Here is a 21,077-nt window from a genome sequence, read left to right as displayed (position 1 = left end):
ACGGTGGCCCTGAACCACGGGGGTGGCAGAGGGCAGAGGGAAATGCCGGCTCGGAGAGAGGTTTCGGAGGTAGACCTGACAGATTTGGATGCGGGCTGGGGCAGAGGCCGAGGCAGAAAATGGCGCCCGGATGCCCTGCGTGAGCAGCCAGAGGATGGTGAGAAAACCTTGTGGAGAAGTCAGGGAGGTGGGAGAGGCCCTCCCAGGCCCTTGGCCAGGGTGAAGAGGGAGGTTGATGGCAATTTTAGAATGAGACAATGACCTCTGACATGGTCTCGAAGGACAAGATGGGGATTGACGAGCTAGATTGTTCTGGATGGCTTGTCCCCAAGAAGGAAAAGGGTTTCGTGTGTGTGTTGGGTGTTGCTGGCAGAGGCAGACCCATAGGTTTTATGGGATCTGACGCTTATACAGTTTGGGGCCCTCTCTACGAAAAAATAATAGTGTCTGTGTGTGTGTGTGTGTGTGTCTCTCCCTGTGTGTGCGTGTGTCTGTGTGTGTGTGTGCGCGCGCGCGCAAATACACACACAAAAAAGATACAGAGAGACCTTTGTGTGTGTGTCTGTGTGTGTGCGTGTGTGCGCACGCGCAAATACACACACAAAAAAGATACAGAAAGACCTTTGCAAGTTAAGCTTCATGGCTTCATGGTAATAGCCTATGGCTGGGGGTCTTGGCACCTCCCAGAGAAGAGTAGCAAAGGGGAGGGTGTGGTCAGGAAGCCAGCTGTGGGCCCTGAGAAATGACACAGACATGTCTGAGGAGACAGTTGGCCAGTGAGAAGCCCCTGTGGGAGATGGAGGGGAGAAATAAGGGCTTCAGAGAAATGGTAATGACTGAGAGTTTTAGATTTTTCCTGCTCTTTATTGTAATGTCCCCCCACCCTGCCCCAGGAACCCCAGACTTCAGTAAAATGGAACAGGCTGCTAGGAGGGGGGCCAAGGGATGGTCCTCTTTAAGGGCAAGCTGACACCCCTGGAGGCTGACTAGCACCCAGGGAGGGAGAATTCCAAGTGAGGAACACCAGCTGTAGCCGGGGGGAGGACAGGAGACACCCCTTGGTCATAGAATGGGGACTTAAGCCACTCCACTGGCTAGGAAAGAAAGGAGCCACCTGGAAGATAGGAGACTCCAGGTTATTCACATTAGTGGGTACAGGGTGGCAGAGAAGGATGGATGCAAAGGGGACTGGCTGCAGGCCACTGCCAGTGTGGGGCGGGCAGCACATACCCATGGTGGCAGAGAAGATGACAATGCCCAGCACGTTCATGCCGTCGATGGTACCAGGCTCTGACTTGTAAACAACCTCAGGTGGCGGGGTCAGGTCCAGGGCGAAGTTCTGAACACGAGAGCCATTCTCTTCCTGGACCCCATAGACGAGGATCTGCCGAGGAGGGGCCTCCTCCCATGCCATCTTGGGGGATTTGACAACGGGGGTGGTCTTGGTGCGGTACTAGTGGGCGACACCCCAACCAGGAAGGAGTCAGGGCCAAATATTGTTCTTAATGTCATCAACAACAACAATAACATCTTGGAGGCACATTTGGATGCAGTCAAGAACTATTTGACTGACAATAACCCTGTGAGGTAGGCAGGAGTATTACCAAGATTTTACCAAAAAGAAAATTGAGAGTCCTTTATCCATGGACACACTCCCCAGCCATGCGTCTCCCCACCCCTTCCTCCCCCTTCTTACTTCTCTGCGTCATCACACCCATCTGGGTCCCCCTCTACCCATCTCTTCTTCTACCCAGATAATTTTCCATTCACCTACCTATGCCTTCCAAGCATCCATTTTCCATCCACCTAACAGCCAGCCAGCCCTGCCTGCCACTGATGGAAACTTGGACCTTCTCTTTGAAAAAGTTCAGCTTGCCCCAAGCCTTTTTGAGGAGAAGAGGATCCAGCTGGGAGGAACTGAGCTTCCAAGCCGGCTCCCTTTCCTCCTCTGCCCTCCCTGGGTCTTCCCCTCTCATTCCTTGGGCACTAGGAGCCCAAACAAGGGAGTCCTCTCTCCTCCCAACACCACAGTGTCAATGAGGTAGGTCTTCTGGGGGTTGGGGTGGGGGAACCACTCAGGAAATATATGGGACCTCAAGTTTCCATGCTTCAGTTTCTTCATCTGTAAAATGGGGGTCACAGTCGTATCTAGCTCGTTAGATTAAATGAGACAACATACGTGAAGTGTTTCAACAGTGCCTGGCGTGTGGCATGCCTTACGTGGTTGTTACCGTTAACCGCTGTTATCATGCCACCACCACCATCATCATCATTCCAACACTGAACATGCTGTGGTGGACGCCAGGGACACAAAGATGAACCAGACATGAATTCTGCTCTGACAGCATTGGGGAGGGAGTGACTTACTTTGCCTCAGGGGTCAGACAGCTTCCCAAAGAAGGGGACATTTGAGTTGGGCCTTGAAGGATGGGTAGGAGTTTGCCAAAAGAGAAAGGGCATTCTGGGTAGGTATGAGGTAGAGCAACATTCATTCTTTTTCTCTCACGCCTTCAGTAATTCCCCATCACTATTGGAATAAAATCAGAACTCCCTTGCCTAGCACTGAGAGCCCGTCATTCTCTGGCTCATTTCATAGATAAAGGCCCAGGAGATTAGGAAAGATACAGTGATTAGCTCAAGGTTTCACAGCTCCTTATTTTGGAGCCTCCTCTCCACCCCTCAACCTCCTCCTTTGTGTCCTCAGTCCCAATGCAGGGCCCAGCACAGGCAAGGGAGTCGGGAAATGCTTGCTGGATTGTCAACCAACCAGCCGACATTTTATGAGGGGAAAAGGATTAGAAATTATTAGAAGGGCAGACAAAAATTGGCACATCAAGATATTTACCATCATTTCCAAAAAGAAAAAAACTTTGAAAACAACCTCGAGGCCCACCGAAATGAGGGATGGCCCCACCATGGGCTCTTGTATCACCGCAAATAGTGTATTTTAAAGAAACAGTAACCAGGGCAAATGCTCATGCTATAATGAGCTTGGGGAAAAAGCAAGATACACACCGTCTGTGTACTATTACCCCAATTTTGTTTTTCCAAAACATATTTATGCAGAGAAAAAAGACTAGATGTGTCCCAACTACTACCACTGTTGCTTGGTCCTAGAACAAGAGAAGATTTTTATTTTCTGCTTTGTATTTTAGTATTTTCCTAATATTTTATACTGAACATGATTATTGTTCTTAACTACAGGGAAAAGGGGTTATTTTAAAAAGAAAAAGAACACAGACTTAGACGCCAGACAGGCCTGGGTTTCCTGACCAGCACTGTCATTTACTAGCTGTATAACTTTGGGCAGGTCCTTTAATCCTTCCAAGCCTCTAGCCTAGGTTTCCTCATCTGGGACAGGGGGTGGGTGCACTGAGCCCAGGGTTACTGTGAGGATCCAGTGATTGGGGGTGTGCGAGCACGGGGGTGAACCTAGAGCATGGGTGCTTCCCCCCACCCTGTCAGTTCTCTTCCTAAGAAGCTGGAACCCCGGGCAGGGGTGTGGCCAGGGGAGGCTCTAAGGATCTTGATCACCCCACCTCCCCTCCTCTCCAGAAGGAACAGTGTGGGAGGCAGGGAGACTTGCTGGGTAAACCTGACACCTCCCAGCCTGGCCCAGGCTGGCCCTACCTGCCCCGCTCCCTCGCCCCAGGACCCACTCACCTGTTTGAATGTGGCTTCCACCAGGTTGGCTGGGAACATGTTCCTGGGAAGAGAGTCAGTAACTGAAGAATTCCAGAGCCCAGGACAGGAGGGCCCACGGGGTCATCTGAACACCTCGGGGCCTTCCATGACCTAGCCCACCTCCCTCCCATCTGAACACCTCAAGGCCTTCCATGACCTAGCCCACCCCCACCTCACGTCTTCCTACCACCAGCCACCCCTACCCCCCACCCCACCTCCCAATCCCCAGTACTCAAAACTCCAACACCAATTGCATACGGTTCCCTAGAGACACTGCATACTTCCCCAGCACCCAGGCCTTGGTCCACACTGTTCCTTCTGCCTACAATGTCCCTCCTGCTTCCCTGGCTAGCTCCTACTCCAGTCAGTCAGAGGCCACGCCTTCTCTGATTACTGGCCGACTCTGCGGGCCTTTCCTCGGGGGTCACCCATGCTCCAGAGTACTGCAGGGTGGCACTGGCTCACGGGTCTGCCTCAGTGGTTCCTAGCTTCTCTGTGGTGCTCAACACAGGACCTGGCACATAGATCATAATTCCTATTGACATGATTTTCATAAAGCTGAGGGAGGAGGGGTCTTGTCCTACCGGATATGAACATATAAAGATAGAATTTAAAGTACAATATTGATACAGCTGCCAACAGAAAAATCAAGAGAACAGAACATGTAGCCCAGAAACAGAACCTAGTACATCCTAAGTACCTTATTTAAAAAAAAATAAAGTGTATTTATTTGTTTTAGTAATATCTACACCCAACGTGGGGCTCCAACCCATGACCCCGAGATCAAGAGTCCCACGCTTTTCCCACTGAGCCAGCCAGGCGCCTCTAAGTACTTCATTTTTTTTTTGGAAAGATTTTATTTATTTATTTGACACAGAGAGACACAGTGAGAGAGGGAACACAAGCAGGGGTAGTGGGGAGGGAGAAGCAGGCTTCCGGCGGAGCAGGGAGCCTGATGCGGGGCTCGATCCCAGGACCCTGGGATCATGACGCTTAACAACTGAGCCACCCAGGCACCCCTAAGTACTTCATTTTTGATAAAAGTCGCTTCACAGATCAGTGAGGAAAGGAAGGATTTGTAATAGAGTATTATGCAGCCAAACCAACTATTTAAATAAAAAGTTAGATCCCTATTTATACCTTGCATCAAAATAAATTCCAGATAGGTTAAAGAAATAATTTTTAAAATGAAACCATAAAAAGCTAGAAGAAAATATAGGTTAGTATTTTTCAGATCTCAGAACAGGGAAGGACTGACTAAGAAAAAAAAATGAGCAATTAAAAAAAATCAATAGATTTTACTACATAGAAATTAAGAATGTCCTAAGTGCAGCACAGTATCCTGGGTTGGATTTGGGAGCAGAAAAAAAGACATTAGTGGAAAAACTGGTGAAATCCAAGCAAGGTCTGTAATTTAGTTAATAGTGTTATACTAATTTAATTTCTTAGTTTCGACATCTGTGCCATCGTTATGTTATGTTGCTAACATCAGGGAAGGCTGGGGGAAAGGTATGTGGGAACTCTCTCCTATGTTTGCAACTTTTCTGTAAGCTTGAAATTATGCTAAAATAAAAAGCTAAATAAATTGAGAAGTTCTCTAAGATGGATTCAAATACAAATAAAATTATAAAGCAAATGATAAACTAGGAAAACTATGTGACAAAGTGTTAACATCCTAAATCTTTAAAGAGCTTTTATAAATCTTGTCTTTGTCTCCTCGTTCACTGTCTCTTCTCCCCAGAACATCAGCTTCCTGGAAGGCAGGGATCTCTGTTTTGTTCCCTGCTGTGTCCCCAGCGACTGGAAGACTGCCTGGCACATAACAGGGCTCAGTATATGTTTGCTGCATAAATAACTGGACCACAGAAACATTAGTACCTCAATAGAAAAATGATTGAAAGTCATGGCCAGGCAACTCACCTTGCAAAAGAAGGACCGTAGTAGCCCAAAAAAGCTTTTAAGTGTTCAGCTTCATCGATAAATTAGACATTTTCACCTCTCAAACTGGTACAGGATTTTTAGAGGACAATACTCAATGCTGAGGAGGTTTGGGGACACGCTTCTCCCCCTCCCTCCCTGTTCTGGCAGCAACCTTTCTGTAAGGAAATTTGCAATTCCTATTGAGGGTCTTAAAACCATTGCACCTTTGTCTTTACAATCCGCTTCTAAGAATCTTTTCTAAATCAGAGATGCTAACAAAGGTTTTTGTTCATGTGCTTGCATTTCCTCAGACAGGCCACATGGACTGGCCTTACCACTCACCCTTGCTCTTGGCAAATCTCTTCTCTTTCGAGACTCTGCTCATACGTACCTGGAATTACATACAAGAGTATGGGTGTACGTCCTTTCTTTTTTTTCTTTTTTTTAAAGGACTTTATTTATTTGAGAGAGAGAGTGAGTGAAAGAGAGCGCACAAGCTGAGGGGAGAGGCAGAGGGAGAGGAGAAGCAGACTCCCCACCGAGCGGGGCTTGATCCCAGGACCCTGGGATCATTTCCCGAGCCGAAGGCAGACGCCCAACTGACTGAGCCACCCAGGCGCCTCGGGTGTGCTTTATTTCTTAACCTTACACCCCAGGAGCCACTGTTGGAAAGTGGACTATATATTTTTTTTTCCACTGTTGCTAAAATATGCTTCAGTGTAAGCATATGGCAGGAGGAAGAGAGCTTAGAATGAGCTAGCAAGGCAGAAAGAGTGGTCCTGGCTTTTCCCACTAATTTCAACTTTGTCACAAGAGAGAGAAGAAGCAGGCAGGGGTCAGGGACTGGGATCTCAGAAACTCAAATGAGGCTTTCCCCCCCCAGTTAGAAGCAGATTCCTGCCACCAGAATAGTACCTGCCTGCAAGGGCTTTTGACATCAAGCAGATCCGAAGCACCGAAGTCAGGGTGAGTGCTGGGGCCTCACCAGGCACACAGCTGGCAGAAGGCACCAGTCCACTGGGCCCTCGTGACCGGAGGGGAGGATGCCCAGGCTGTACCAGTGCTTCAGAGTTTGAAAATCTCTCCTGGGCAGAACCCCCGAGGTGCGAGGGACTTACGAGGTGGTTTTCTAATGAAACTTCGAGGGAAGGCTGCTTTAGCCTGAGCAGAAAGTAGGAACATTCAAATTGTAGGAGACCAAATGAAGCTTACACCTAGGATGTACATTTCTTTACAATCTCCTTGAAAATTAGAATAATTTAAAACGTGGGTTGTGGCCAGGATAGCTAGTTGCCTACCCAGTCTCCATTCTCTCCTTCCTTACCAACAGGAGCCCCGGCATGTTACGGGACCAATGGGGCTCTGCCGTCAAACCCCGTTTCCCAAAGGGTGGCCGAGGAGATGAAGTGGGAGTCATTGGGTGGTGCTTTCAGAAAACTCTTGAAAAGGTGCCCACTCAGCCAGGACCCTTTGGTCCTTTCCTCCAACTGTCTTCCTTCTGCCTGGAACATGGATGTAATAGCTAGAGCTTCAGCAGCCTTCTTGGACCATGAGATACACTGATGACAAAAGCCAAGTGGTAAACATGGTGGGGGGAGCATGGGATCCTGCTGCCCACAAGCTGCCCACCGCTGGACTGCTGATTTGGGAGAAAATGAGCCTTTACCGCAGTTCAGCCTCTGCTGCTCTGGGTTTCTCTAACTACCCTCCAACGGCAACTCCTAACTAATACACGTGCTCATACTCATAATCGATGAACTCATCCTGCAAACTTTAATGAAGAATTACACTTTTGATTATTAAACAGGAAAATGTACATTTTCTTTTGACCTTGAATGCCCATGGGAAGACTTTCCAGGCTCCCGGTGGCATAAATGCCCATGGTGGGAGACATTAATAGCCATGTGCATCAAGTACAGGCACCCTCCGGCCTGGGCCTTCCCGCATGCGCTTGGGGCAGGGCCACAGCCTGCCACCTCCTCTTCCTACCCATTCTATGTCCCAAGACTGTGACATTCCAAATTTGCCCTTAATCCCATGTCCTCAGCCTCCCAGGTTGGGGTTGTTCCTTCCCAAGCGCGGCTCCTGAGAGCTGCATCCGATCCCTGAGAGGGTGACTGGGAGCTATAGAGCCAAGTCATTACTTCATCTCTCTGGTGTTTTAATTAAGATTGGAAAAAAAAGAAGGGGCCCAGCTCTGATTAGCATCCACTTGTTTGGGTGGTTTTCTGTGAGGCTGAACTCTGAGCAGACGTCGGTTTTCTGGAGCCTTGGGAAATGAATTCATGTCTCTGTGAGTTGTCCAGGGACATGGCCTGTTGTGTTCCTCTGGAATCATCTTTGAGAGATGGCTATCTTCCCGGCCCTGAGGTGTGCCGCCGGCCTTATTCCCCTGCTCTCTTGTCCCCTACATCTTTCTGACTTTTCCTGTGTCACACCTGCCCACACTTCCCAGTTCCCTGCGCTGGCTGTCCCTGTTCTCAGTTATCAATGCTCGCTGGCCACCTGCTCTGGGCCATAGCAAGGGTGAGGGGGCCCCCTCCGTCCTGGTGTTCTCATTTTCTGCACAGCCTCTCGGAATGTCAGAGCATCTAAGAAGAATCTCTGAGAGTGTCCAGTGCATTCTTCTTCTCTGTCTGTCCTAATAGGACAGCCTGGTGCAGGACTTGCATTTGCCCCTCTCAGCACAATGTCTTCACCCAGAGCAGGTGCCTTATAAAGGGGGGGGGGGTGAATGGAGCGGAAGTGACTGCACCCCAAACAGGGCATCCCCCTGCCTCCAGTCACATCCTGACCACTCTGCCCTGCTCTAGTCCATCCTTCCCAAACTCACCAGCTTCCTGTTTCTAAAGCATAACAGCCAACCTTTCAGCCTGGCTTCAAGGTCTTCAAGGTTGGATTCTGTACTGTCCTCCCAACCTCATCTCCCAGAACCCACCTCCAGGAGCTTCTGCTCAAGTCCTGCAGCTTCCTTACTGGTGTGTAGGCCTTTGTGCTTCAGAACCACAGAGCTAGAAGGGACCTTGAAAACTGCTGGGGAAACTGAGTCCTGGAAGGGCCACACTGTGTCTTATTGACAGAGTTGTGACAAGACCTCCCATCCCCAAGGTGATGGTTCCCTGTCCCTGGAAGCATATGACCGCTCTCTGCTGCCCCACTCTCTGACTAAGAAACAGTGACCGTGATGTTAAACCACTCAGCTTTGCAAAACAACTTGCCTTGGGGTTGAGAGCAACTGGGGAAAAGCCTCAAACCAGAAGGATCAATTTTCACCACGTGAAAAGCAACCAAGAGCAGGAGCCACTCCTGGAACATTTGACTCTGACACGTGTGTCCGATCCAGAGCCCTCAGCCCCTCAGCAGGGGAGGCCGTGGTGGGGAGGGCGGGGACTCCCGAGCACCAGCTCCTTCCACCACGAGGAAAGGCTGTTTCGAATCATAGAATCCAAGAAAGGATGAATCATAGCCACCAAATCTTAGAAATAATGGATCTTAGAAATGAAGCTTCTCGAAATTCTTCTTCCCTTGGCCTCTAGGATATCTGCTCTCCTAGTTCCCCTCCTGGCCCTCTGCTTGCTCCTGCTCTGTCAGCTCTACGCAAACCTCCAATGTGGTGGGGGCCAAGGCTTAGCCTGGGCCTCGGGGCCACATGCGTGGCACCTTCTCCCTGTGCCAGTGAGTCTCCTCTCCTGGCTCAGACCCCAACCCCATCAGTGACCCTGTATCCTGTGTCTGCCTTCAGCAAACACTGAGCCCCTCCTCAGAGCTGTTCTCGGCTCCAGGGTGCAGCAGGGAACAGATTTGTAACAATCTAGCCCTCGTGGAACATCTTATGCCCTGATAGAGTCACAAAAAGAAACAAACGCACAGAATGTCAGGTAGTAATAAAGTCTATGAGGAGAGAGTGTGACAGAGGTTAGGAGATGACACGGAGCAGAGGTGGAGTGAGGGGAGGAGCCATGAACCCCTACAGGAAGGTCCAGCCAGGCAGAGGCTGCGATGAGGACAAGGCACCAGGACGGGATCTTACAGATATTTGGGGACTGGCAGGAGGCCCGCAGGGCTGGAGGGAGGGGAGGGAGAGTTGGAGCAGAGATCACAGGCCGTGGGTATGTGGTGGTGCATCAAGCAGGAAGGGCCTATAGGCCATAGTGAACATTGCGGAGTGTGTTGACATGTGATGAGTCATGAGCAGGATCCCTCTGGCTGCTGGGCTGAGACCAGACTGGAGGGAAGCAGAGAGAAAGCAGGGTGACCCGGTTGGACCCTCTAGTGAGACGTGATAGTGGTCTGGGAGATGTGAGAGTGGCACAGGAGGACAGAAGGGACAAGGGATATTATTTTGAAGGTAGAGCTGACAGAATTTGCCAACAAATTGGATGCAGGATATGAGAGATGGTGGCCCAAGATGGGCAGCCTGCCACCCTCCGTCTCCAGCTCAGACTCTCCCGAAGACTCAGATCCACCAGCCAACCACCAGTGGACACCTTCCCCAGGATGTCCACACCTGCTCTAGCATTGTCCTGCGACTCGGTGACCACACAGCTGGGTATTCAGGCCATTGGGATCAGCACCGCCCCCTCCTCCATGCCCTCCTCCCTTCTGCCCTGCACGGCTCCTGCTGGTTTTACCTTCCGAGCAGCCTTCAGTCTGCCCTCTCCCTGTGCCCAGGGCCACCATCGTGTCCCTCTCCCTGCCTGTCCTCCCCTTCTCCCCTCACCCCCCATTCACCCCCACTCTGCAGCAGAGCGAGCCTTTTGAATGGGATCAAGCTGCTTCTGTGTTTCAAGCCCATTTCCTGTGGCCTTTAGGATAAAACACAGCTTTCAGCCTGGGTTACATTGTCCTTCATGATAGGACCCCTTTGCTTCTCCAGCAGTGACTGTCCCCACCCCAACCCCCTCTCCCCCCGTGCCCCAGTCACGCTGAGCAGGTGAGGACATCTCCCCACACTTTCCCTCTCAGCTCAGGACCTTTGCACACCTTTGCCTTCACGAAGAATGGGTTCCTGGCTCCCTGGTCCTGCCACTCATCCCTCCCTTTGCCTCCCCTGAGCCTGCTCTTCGCTCTCACCTACAGCCCCTGCCTCCCTCATTGTGACTCCCGCCCCCATGCTGTTGCTGTCTATTCGTGAACCTTTCTCTCCTCTGGAACTAGGGCCAGGCTTGAGTGCCTGACACAGGGCGGGCATTGGCAGGGGTGAATGAGTGATGGAGAGGAGGCGCATGGCCTGCATGGAGTCTTGGGAAAAGGGGTTTGGACTTGGATGCATCGCTGGGTCTACAGCGCTTTCTGGGAGGAGGGCTCAGGTCCCTGACACACATGGTTAGCAGTGTCCACGTGGCTCAGGCAGGGGCACCACCCGGCAAAAATCCTGGCTCCGTGACCTGCCCACGGGACGACCCTGGAAAAGTCACTTCATCTCTTTGAGCCTCACTCCCTTGTCTGCAAGAAGAAGAGGACCAAGAAGGAACAGGTGGTGAGGGGAGTGACTGCTGGCCTTCCTCAGTAGAGGCTGGGTGCACACAAGCAAGCTCAGTCAGCAAACAGCCACTGATAACCTCCCTGGTGCCCGGCTGCGTGCTGGGCCGTGGCTCCCAGACCCCCGTCCTGCCCTCAAGGTGCTCCCAGTCTAACGGACGCACACAGTGCAGTGTGAACCCAGCGGGCTGCACAGGGGCTGAGCTGTTTGTGTGGCTTCTGTGGCCACACGAAATCAAGAGCAGACCCTGGGCACCCCCTCCCCATGCCCTATGCAGCCTCTGGCAGACATGGGGGGCCAGGCCTGTGGAGCCAGTGGCCCCAGCCCAGGTATGGCGTTCCCAAGCAGGGGGTCAGGGTGAGAGTTACCGGATGAGGTCCAGCAGGGCATCGGCAGAGCTCATGATGGCCTTCCTGCTCTGCTCTGTCGTCTCCTTCTGGGCCACCCCGCCTGGGTGAATGATGGAGACCATGATGATGCCCACGATGACTGCCATGAAGGTGGTCCACAGGTAGTACGCCACGGTGAGGATGCCCAGGCGGCTGGAGGTCTTGGCATCCAGGGAGGCGAGGCCGGACATCAAGCTGGGAGAGCGATGTGGGTCAGGGTCTGGGGGTGGGGGGCCACTCAGGCGGACCCACTCACACCCCTCCTGGCTGTGCCCAGCACCCTCACAGAGCTGGAGGGACCGTGCAGGCATGTGCCCCCCCCCCCCCCCCCCCCCCCCCCCCCCCCCCCCCCCCCCCCGCAATCCAGTCCTGTGGTCCCTCTAGCCTGGTTTCTTGCTCTGTTCTCTGGCCCACGCCCGGGGGCAGCCGCCACACCCTTGCACGCCTCCAGGCCCTTGCCAGTGCTGTTTCCTTTGTCTGGTGTCATTACCAGGTTCCTCCACTCGGCCAAAGTGCTACTCACTAGGTAACACCAAGCGCAATGTCACCACTCTGGTGACATCTTGGACTACCTGCCTCTCCCCAGGGACCGTCCCTGGCCTCTGTCATGACCCTGGCTATCCCTGTCTACCTGTCTCTTTCATCAGACTGAGGACCTGAGAGGAGAGGGGCAGGTGTGACTTTTCCGCGGGTCCCCAGTGCGTGTGGAGTGTGAGCTCTCAGGGCTGCTATCAGGCAGGCGGTTACTGCAGGCTTGCTGAATGAACTAAGGATGGGAGTGAGTGAGAGCCTAGGCTGGGTCCTAGTCCTGGCTCTGCCCACTGCCCGTGGGACATCTTTGGGCCTCAGGATCCCATCTCTGAAATGGGGCCGTGCTTTCTTGGAGAGGTGCCACCCTATGGCCATCTTGGGTTACCACCTGAGCCCAGATTCCCCTTCGTCATAGTCTTGGGAGGTTGTGTTGAGGGGGCTTGTGGGTCTCTCTCCCCCTGGCTCCTGACCCTGTCTTGCCCTGGGCTCTGGGCCTACCTGTGCAGGTCAGCTCAGAGTTACTCTTCTCTTGGCTGTTGGTGGGGTGGGGTTGGGAGATTAGTTAAGGAGATGCTTGTGCTTTGCTTTGCTGCCAAAAGGATTTTTCCCCAAAGCCCTTTCATTCTTTCAGGTAAAGGAAGTATTTGTCTGGTGTTGCTAATGTAAACAAGAGTGGATAATCCCTCCCCATCCTGCTCTCTTATCATTAGACTACACTCAAGTGGCACCCAGCATCAAGCTGAGCACTGTAAGCTTCTCCCCACTTCTCCCCACTTCCCCATGCAGCACTGTAGCTGCTGCATGAGTGCCCTGTGCTTCCTTGCTCTGTTAAGACACAGTTGAAGGGTCCCCTCCTCCAGGAAGCCTTCCCTGACCACTGGCTGGGGCAAAGGCTCCTTCTCTGGGCTTCCACAGGCCCTGTGCTGTCCTTTGCCCCAGCCCCCACCTCACTGAGTTGCTGACTGTTTACTGGAAGTTCCTCCGGGACTGGGCCGGGGTCTGGGTCTGTTCAGTGATGGGTCCACAGAGTCAGGCACGCGGCCCAGCTGAGTGCAGCTTGGTAGCACCTTGCTGAATGAAGGAATGAATGAATGAATATTTACAATCTCTGTTCATCCCTTGTCTGCCAGTATGCCATATGTTAGTGATGGGCTTACGGTGGGTCTCAGACATAAATCCTGAAGGGCTCATAATGGGATTGTGCAGGCAAGGGAAATGGGGGGCTGCCCTGCAATTATTATGCACCAGAGAGATTATCCCCAGCCTGGGGCCAGCACATCAGCCGAGGGCCAAACAGCCTGCTGACTGCAACAGAATTCCCTACAGCGAAGTCCAACTGCTTCAGCTCACAGGGAAGCAGGGGCCCTGAGAGTACGACCTGCCCGAGCTCACATGGAACACTAGCAACAGCTGGACCAGAACGTAGGGCCCAACTCCAGGCCTGTCCTCTTCCCTTCATGTATTTATTCAAACCTTTAGTGCATGCCCACTCCGTGCCATGCCCTGTGTCCATAGAAAGAAATCAGAATCTCTCCCCAGCCTCAAGCTGCTCCTGGTGTGGCAGGAGGGCAGGAAGGAGACAGAGTGAGACACTCCGGGACAAGTGGACTCAAGGAACCAGGAGCCAGGGTGGCTGCATTAGTCTCATAGGCGAGAGGACAAGGAGGTGCTCTCTTTACTCAGAGGAGGGAGGGGTCACTTCTAGCTAGGAGAGTCAGGAAGGGCTTCCTGGAGGAGGGGGCATATGAGTGGTTCTTGGGAGGATGAGGAGGATTTGGAGATGGAGCAGATATCCCAGGCAATGAGACAGCGGTAGCCAACAGGGAGGCTGGCAAGTGTGGGCACAGTGTGGTCAGAGCTTAGGTCAAATTCGAGGAACGGTGATATGGGGGACAGACAGACTGTGCTCAGGAGTGGGGGTGGCCTTGAGTGCCAGGCCAAGGGGGACAGAGGGAAAAGTGGGGTCCAGTACAATTCATCCCGCAGAATTGGCTGGCTGTCTGAAAAGGGAGAACTCGTCAGATTTGAGAAAATCTAAGTGAAGTGTACTGGGAGGGACCCTAAAGTGGTATTTGTGAGAGCAAACATCTAGGACGGACCTAAGAATGTCAATGCAGAATTAGACCGGGACTCAGGCCCCTAGTTCGTCAGTGCAGAATGAAATTAAAAATTACAGCATACCCACACAGTGGCATTCTGAGCAACCATTAGAGGCAATGGTGTCATTGGAAAGATGTTCCTATTGAAGGTTAGGTGGAGAAAGCAAGGTCCGAGCTAGTCCGTAGCTCTGCAGGGAGCCCTAGAGCCTCCTGTGACAGAGACCCTTCTCCAGGTTTGCAGTCCAGATGCACCTGCGCAGACATGCTTGAGGGATTGTGCTCGAGAAGCGTGTCCGTAACAGATTGCAGAAAGGGACAAAGGGCCCCTCCGAAGGCCACCCGAAGAAGAAGAGGTCTAACACAGAGGTGGTTCCCACTCAGGGACTGACCAGGATGTGGGAAGGGAGGGAGTGTAGGTTCTAGATACAGCAAGAGAGGCCCTGGACTCAGGGGCTCTGGAAAGGAGAGGGCTGATGGAAAACATGGAAAGAATTCCATCACCTGGGCTCCAAGCAGTTCCCCTGTGGAGTCTCCAAAATGGGAAGGGTTTTCCTACTGGCTGGAGAGGGAGGTGAGTAGCGAAGGCGGGAGCTCGCGGGGAGGGAGCCATTGGCAACGGCTGATGACGGAGCAGCCAGGTTGGTGACCGCGGGCGTTGGCGGAGGCCAAGAAGACTGGGAGCTCAGTACGAGGAAAGCCTGGACCCCACGTGCGCATGGGCCACTCCAGGGACTCATGGTAACAAGAAAGCAAGTTCAAGGTCCCGCCTTTGACAAGTGGGGGCTCCTCGAGGTCCCACACTTTCGGCCCAAGCTGTTAAAGTGACCTTTCTGAGAACCTGTAAGCTGGGGTAGGGTGGCTTGCAAGGACTCACGTGGATATGCACAGAAAAAAACACTAGCAAGAGAGAGTTTACAGTAGCTATCTTTGGGTGGTGGGATTATGGGTGATTTTCGTTCCGTTGTACTGTTTATCCACGTTCTCTCTTATTTCTAGAATGAGCATGTCTTGCTCTTGTGATGGAAGACACAATCCCTTGAGTACCTGGCAGCCACAGAAACCATAATCTGGACCTTAAATGTCCCCAAACACCTGAACATCCACCTCATTTGATCCTTAAAAAACATTCTCAGTCGGCACTGCCCTACGGAATTACAAGCTAGGCCACAAATGTAAAATTTTAAATTTCCTAGTGGTCCCATTGTAAAAAGTGAAAAAAATAAGTGAAATTCATTTTTTTGTGAAATTCATTTTAATATGTTAACCCGGTCTATCCAAAATATTATCATTTCAATACGTAATCAATATAAAAATGTTTATACTGCTTCTGGTGTTAAAATTTTAATTTAAAATAATTTCTTAAAAAAGTTAAGTTCCTCAGCTGCACTAGCCACATTTTGAGGGTTCAGTAACCCACTTATGACTAGTGGCTGCCTTATTGGACTATGCAGCTGAAGTTACAGAGAAGGAAAATAGATCTCAGGGAGGGGGAAATAATTGGCCAAGCCACCCAGCTGGGAAGCTGTGGAGTCAAGACTGGAACAGGGGTTTCTGATTCAGAACCCTGTGGGGCTTCCCCCGATCCCAGTGCCTCTCCACGATAGGGAGCTGCTTTAACTCCCTAGGAAGAAAAGTGGAAGAAAAGTGTCTTCTAGTTTTGGCTGACCATGATTCTAATGTCATAGAGTCCATGTCATGCCTCTATAGTTCAACTCTCAGAGTTGATGACTTGTCCCATGATGGATTTGTGGTGGTGAGCTCCTCATCTTTGGAGGTATCCAAGTGGAGCCTGGATGGCCAGCCACCTGTTCAGATGCTCGATCAAGGCTTCTAGACTGAGTGGGAGGTTCTGTGAGGATGCCCTCCAGTGCCCCTACTGGCACGTAATTTACGGTGAGGAGAGAATAGGTAACCTTGCCTCACCTACTCCCAGTCTCTGGCTGGGTGCTCCTTGGAGCCCCCGCGGTCCTTCAGGGCCCTGGGGAAGAGCCTCAGGGAGCTGAGAGGTCTGGGACTCCCTCCTGAGCCATGTGGCCACCACCCAGAGCCCAGGGATTGTGGATCAAGAGATTGCAGTGATTGGGGAGCAGGCTGGGCTCAAAGGCCCAGCCTGTTTCAATCTGGTAACTGCTCCACTTGCAGGGGTGGGGGAAGGGAAGCAGCAGCTGTCGGGCTCCTCATGGAGGGTGAAAGAGGCTGTTTACTGACCCGTCACTGGTTCTAACACCAGCCGCTGAGGTGGGTATCATGCCCACCTAACCTCGGGAGGCACCATTGCTGCCGTGCACTGCGCTGGGGACAGTGGACAGAGTACCTGGACTGTTGGCCGCCCCCCACCCCCACCCCATTTGAAGTCCTCGGCGGCTCCCACTGCCCTCAGAACTTTGCACACTCCTCCGTGGCCTTGGGTCCTGTGGCCTGACTCAGTCTCCAGCTCCTCACCCACGCGCTCCAGCCACCCTGGTCTCCATGCTGCTCCATGAACCACCTTTGCACGGTTATTCCTTCAGCCTGGAACTTTCTATCTCCCCACCCTCCTCCCCACACACATTTCCCCAACCCCACTCATTTCCACTTGCCCTTTCCACGGCCAGCCTAGATGTCCTCTCTTCTGGGAAGCCTACCTTGAGGTGCCATGTTACCCTCCGCCCGAGGGAACCCTGTGCTTCCCAGTTAGTTAGAGGGCACTCTGCTGGTATGCCCCCCTCTGAATCTCCAGGGCCCAACTGGGAAGCTGGCAGGCAGTGAGTGCTGGTGAAGCAGGGAATTCCAAAGGAACCCAGTCCCCTTGCCCCTGCCCTTCCTGCTTCCCTTCCCTGTCCCCTCCTACTGCTGCTCATCTGTCCAGTCTCCACTCAGGCACCACGTCCCTCGGAAGGCCCCTCTGGGCCCACCTGGCTAGGCAAGGCAGCTCCCACCTGCTCCTACACGTATTCCTCAATAGCTGGGAGCCCTCGTCAAGTTCCCGAACCTCTGTGTGCCTCAGTTTCCACAGGAGGATAAAATGGAGGTAATGATGGTTGGTGGTGAGGGTTAATCTAGATTTAGCACAGTCCCTGGTACATCATAAATATTCAATACATTCCAGTTACTAGCATTCACTCTACGATGTCATGGTCTCTTCTGAGACTGCCTGCCCCAGCAGACTGAGCTCCTCCAGGGAAGGGCTGGATCTGGCTCAGCTCCAAGTCCTCAGAGCCCAGGGCCTGGTCTGGGTGCAGGTTTGTGGAGTGTGTGATGTTAAGCCAAGGTGCCATTCTAGAGATTGTTAAAAGGTCAACTTTGCTTTGATGACCATAAGCACCCATTGTGGGTTCTATGAGAGCAAGTCCCCTAGACCAGCTCTGGTCCCTTCACCAGGTTTAGGGGACTACCCCTGGCACTGTGTGTCTGTGTGACGTTGAGCCAGTTGGCAGCAGAACTTTTGGGAACAGACAGGAACTTTTTGGTGTGACTGTCTCAGGTAGGGCCCTCTCCTGGGTGAAGAGAATCTGAGAGGGTCCCTGGAGGTGTGATTCAGGCCTCTTCTTTCAGCCTCCCCCTTCCTGGTCATTTTTATCAATGGCTTGGCCAAGGTTGCTGACGGCATGTGGATCGGATTTGCAGAGGACAGGAAGCTGGGAGGAACAGCTAATGTGTGGGATGAGGAAGTTGGGACGACGCAGACCCCAGCAGGCTGGGACCACAGGCCAATTCTGACATGATAAAACTGAGCATGGACATATGTTGGGCCAGACCAGGCTTCCACAACTGGGGAGAGGACAGACTCTGGGGTGGGGGTGGGGGCCGAGCCATAGCAGCAGCATGTGGGAAAGGGACTTTGGGGTTGGCTTGCTGCCAGCTTGCTGAGTCACGTAAGGAATAGGGCTGCTGAAGGGCCGGTGGGCCCTCTGCCTGTGGGGCCAGAAGCCTGGGAGCTTGTCAAGGAGGCCATGGACCCACCCTGACATTGAGACCTACTGGGAAAAGGATGGGGGAGGGAGGTGTGTGTCTTGCAGCTGAGGTAGGTGGTGGTGACAGAGATGGCGGGCCTGGGGAAGTAGCTGAGGGGGCGGGGGCTGTAGAGCGGGGAGCAGAGCAAACCTGGGGAATGCTGGGATTGGTGGGGCAAGCCACAGGGAAGGAGATCTCAGCTCAGCACCAGGTATAACTTTCTGCCCTGGAAGGGACCACCTTGAGAAGTAGTGAACTCCCAGTCACTGTAAGTGTGCAAGCAATTGCTAAGGCCACCTGATAAGTAGATTCAAACCCTGGTCTATTAGCATGACAACACCCATAGTCACAACATCCTGGCACTAGGATGTCTGAGACAGGAAGGAGCCCTGAGCCCCATGGCCAGTCCTTGGGCTCTGGCCTTGGCTGACCCAGTCAGGGAAGTTCCCCCAAGCTGGTCCCGGGATGCAGCTGCAGGAAGTCCACTAGAAAGGCAGCTGGAAGGAAGCATCTGGGGGTCCATGAGAATCCCTTCAGCCCTTCCAAGCATCACGGCTTGCTTTTTCCCTGGAGCAGATGACAGGCCCAGCAGCTGATAGCAAGTGCCACGTTAGCACTGAGTTACTCTTCCCAGATGGCTCTGCCACACCCCCATCCTCAAGCCAACTCTTTCTAAGACCTGAGGCAGGATGCCCAGACTCCCATTTGGCTAAAGTCAGGTCCCAGTACCCCTTACCCAGGGCACACATTTCTCTACCCTCTGCTTGCACACTTCAGAAGGCAGAGAACTCACTACCTTACGTCAGCCCCTCCATATGGGCTAGGTATGCTTATTAGAAAGTCCTTCCCAGTGCCAGAATGAAATCCACATTCAGGGAAGAGAACTCCCCATTCTGGGCCCAGCCCTGCCCTCTGGAGCTACACAGACCAAAGCTCTTTGGTTCCACTTTAGATGTTGTGGGGCTCAGAGTGCAGAGGTAGGGTGGGAAAGGAGGACGGCTGGGTGGAGGGTGGGTACAGAGCCAGGCATGGGTCTAGCGGGACACTGCTGTCTTGTCATCCCCAACTGCCCTCTGAAGGTCCCTCTTTCCCAGCGAGACCCCTGGGCACCAAAACAATGCTTAATTGGGGCTTGCAAATAACAAGCTCACAAATAATGTGCAAATAAGAAGCTTGAACGGAATTGAAAGTAAAAGCTTGGGGAACTAAAGCTCCCTCAGAGCTCACAGTCAACCACTCTCCACCAGGAAGGCTGTGTGCCCAAGTGTAATAAGGGTCCTGTCCAGGTCCTAACTGCATGAGAGCTGAACTCCTACTCCTTTCTTTCCCACAAAGCAAAGAATGTCAGGTGTGAGGGAGCCAGAGTGTTCCCACGGAGGACCACTCTGGTCTACAGTTGCAGACTGTCCTCTCTACCATGAGGAACAGCGTCCTTGGGATGCCTGGTTATGACCAGTGCCACCATGCCATGGTTAGGAGCCCCGCTCCAGAGGAAGGAAAAACCACCCCCTGCCCCAGGGTAGAAGGGAACATAGGTCTTCTGCTCCTCTCCCTCCGCCAGCGGGGCTCCTGGTGTCTCTCCACTGAGGGCTCAGGCTGGGCTGCCCAAGGGAGGCTTTCTCCAGGTCAAAAGAGACCCTCCAGGGCAGTGGTCTCCACAGAGAAGGGCAGTGGGAGCTTTTCAGAACCTCCCCCACCTCCCCAAACTCTGGTATATTCCCATCTTGCCCCATGCTGAACACTTGCTCTGGGTGCTGTGGGTCCCAGGAATGAATGAGATGGGCTCGTGGTCCTCAAGGAGCTCCAGCCAGGTGGTAGAGAGGCCCGTACTGGACAACACGGAACCCTGGGTCATGGCTGTGATTGGGAGAGGCCAGAAGCAGGGTCTAGCCCGGCCTGGGAATCTAGGCTTCCCGGAGGAGGTGGCTGCTGAATGGATCCTTGCAGGATGAGTAGGAATTCTCTACCTGGACAGGGGAAAGAGCATGGGAGCCCGTGATCGGTTGATGAAACGGGAGGTTTTCAGAGTCACCAGGCTGAAGGTCTGACCCCACCCGCAGCCCACAGCTGGGCCATGTTCCCCCTCCTGATGAGTAAGGCGGTCAGCTGACTGGGCAAGAGGGCCAAGGACAGATCCCAGGGCTCCCATCAGAGAGGTCAGCAGAGCTTTGCTAAGAGAAGTCGCCCCATGGTATGAGGGGCAGAGCGAGAGCACAGGCTGCTCCTTCCTCCTGCCTCCCTCCCACTCACTGTGGGCTGGGGAGCCCGGGGCGGCTGCCCCCTGCACACTGGCTCCCGAACTAGACTGCAACGGCTGTGCAGCCCAGGACCGTCTCCAATAAGTCAGAACGTGGGTGTTTGGGTGTTTTCTGCCAAGCTGGAGTTCCTCAGGAGGCGGGGGAAGGGAGTGTTAGGTTTCTTTGGCCAAACATGATTTTCTGATTCTAAGAAAAATCAGTTGAAAATTCTTACAAGAAACAGAAAGGAAAACAACACACACACAGGAGTGCATATGCACGCGCAGACGTACACACCATACACACAGGTGAAGATACACACCACACAGTCCCGCACAAACCCACACACGCACTTGGATTTCTTTGCTATGATGTGAAGCTTACAAAACATTCTGCCATGTTCAGCATCAGTGAATCACAAACACATGGATTCAGTTTCCCTTGAATGATGGCTGGTTTAAGAAACTGAAGAATGAGGGGAGAGGAGGGTTTGGCAAAGAACAAGTGGAGAATTAGAGGCCCTTGCTGGATCCAGATGCTGGTCCCACCCACCCCTGCTTCCTGGTGTCGCTTGTCTGGGGATGTGTGAAAACAAGGTGCAGTTGACTTCCCAAGCTCAGAAGCAAACTCCAGCCCATTTGGGGCCTTGATGGGCCACCAAAAAATAAAAATAAGAAAGCACCTGCTGGCTACAGCTTTGTCAGTTGGCTGACGGCATCGTGTCTCTTTTATGGCTGAGGCCAAGAATGTGGTAAATAACAGAACTTGAGGTAACTCCAGAGTCGTGGGACACAGTGATGCC

At 52.7% G+C, this 21,077-nt stretch overlaps 1 protein-coding gene across 2 annotated transcripts in view; it reads right to left on the bottom strand.

The window, feature by feature from the left end:
• The window catches only part of SLC1A7 (solute carrier family 1 member 7), a 43,422-nt gene that overhangs the window by 8,810 nt on the left and 13,535 nt on the right, over positions 1-21,077 (bottom strand). The window contains exons 3-5 of one of the 2 annotated variants that reach the window (XM_032416784.1): positions 11,455-11,670; positions 3,664-3,706; positions 1,231-1,453 (exon numbers count right to left, since the gene is read on the bottom strand). In XM_032416784.1, the coding sequence (XP_032272675.1) occupies positions 1,231-1,453; positions 3,664-3,706; positions 11,455-11,670 (482 nt within the window). Of the gene's footprint in view, positions 1-1,230; positions 1,454-3,663; positions 3,707-7,060; positions 7,107-11,454; positions 11,671-21,077 lie in introns of those variants that run through there. The other variant, XM_032416794.1, reaches the window with a different exon arrangement.

Source organism: Phoca vitulina, unplaced genomic scaffold, assembly GCF_004348235.1.
Source record: "Phoca vitulina isolate PV1807 unplaced genomic scaffold, GSC_HSeal_1.0 scaffold2, whole genome shotgun sequence".
NCBI lineage: Eukaryota > Metazoa > Chordata > Mammalia > Carnivora > Phocidae > Phoca > Phoca vitulina.
Note: the sequence above shows the minus strand (reverse complement) of the source record. Positions and strands in the feature narration are given on the sequence as shown.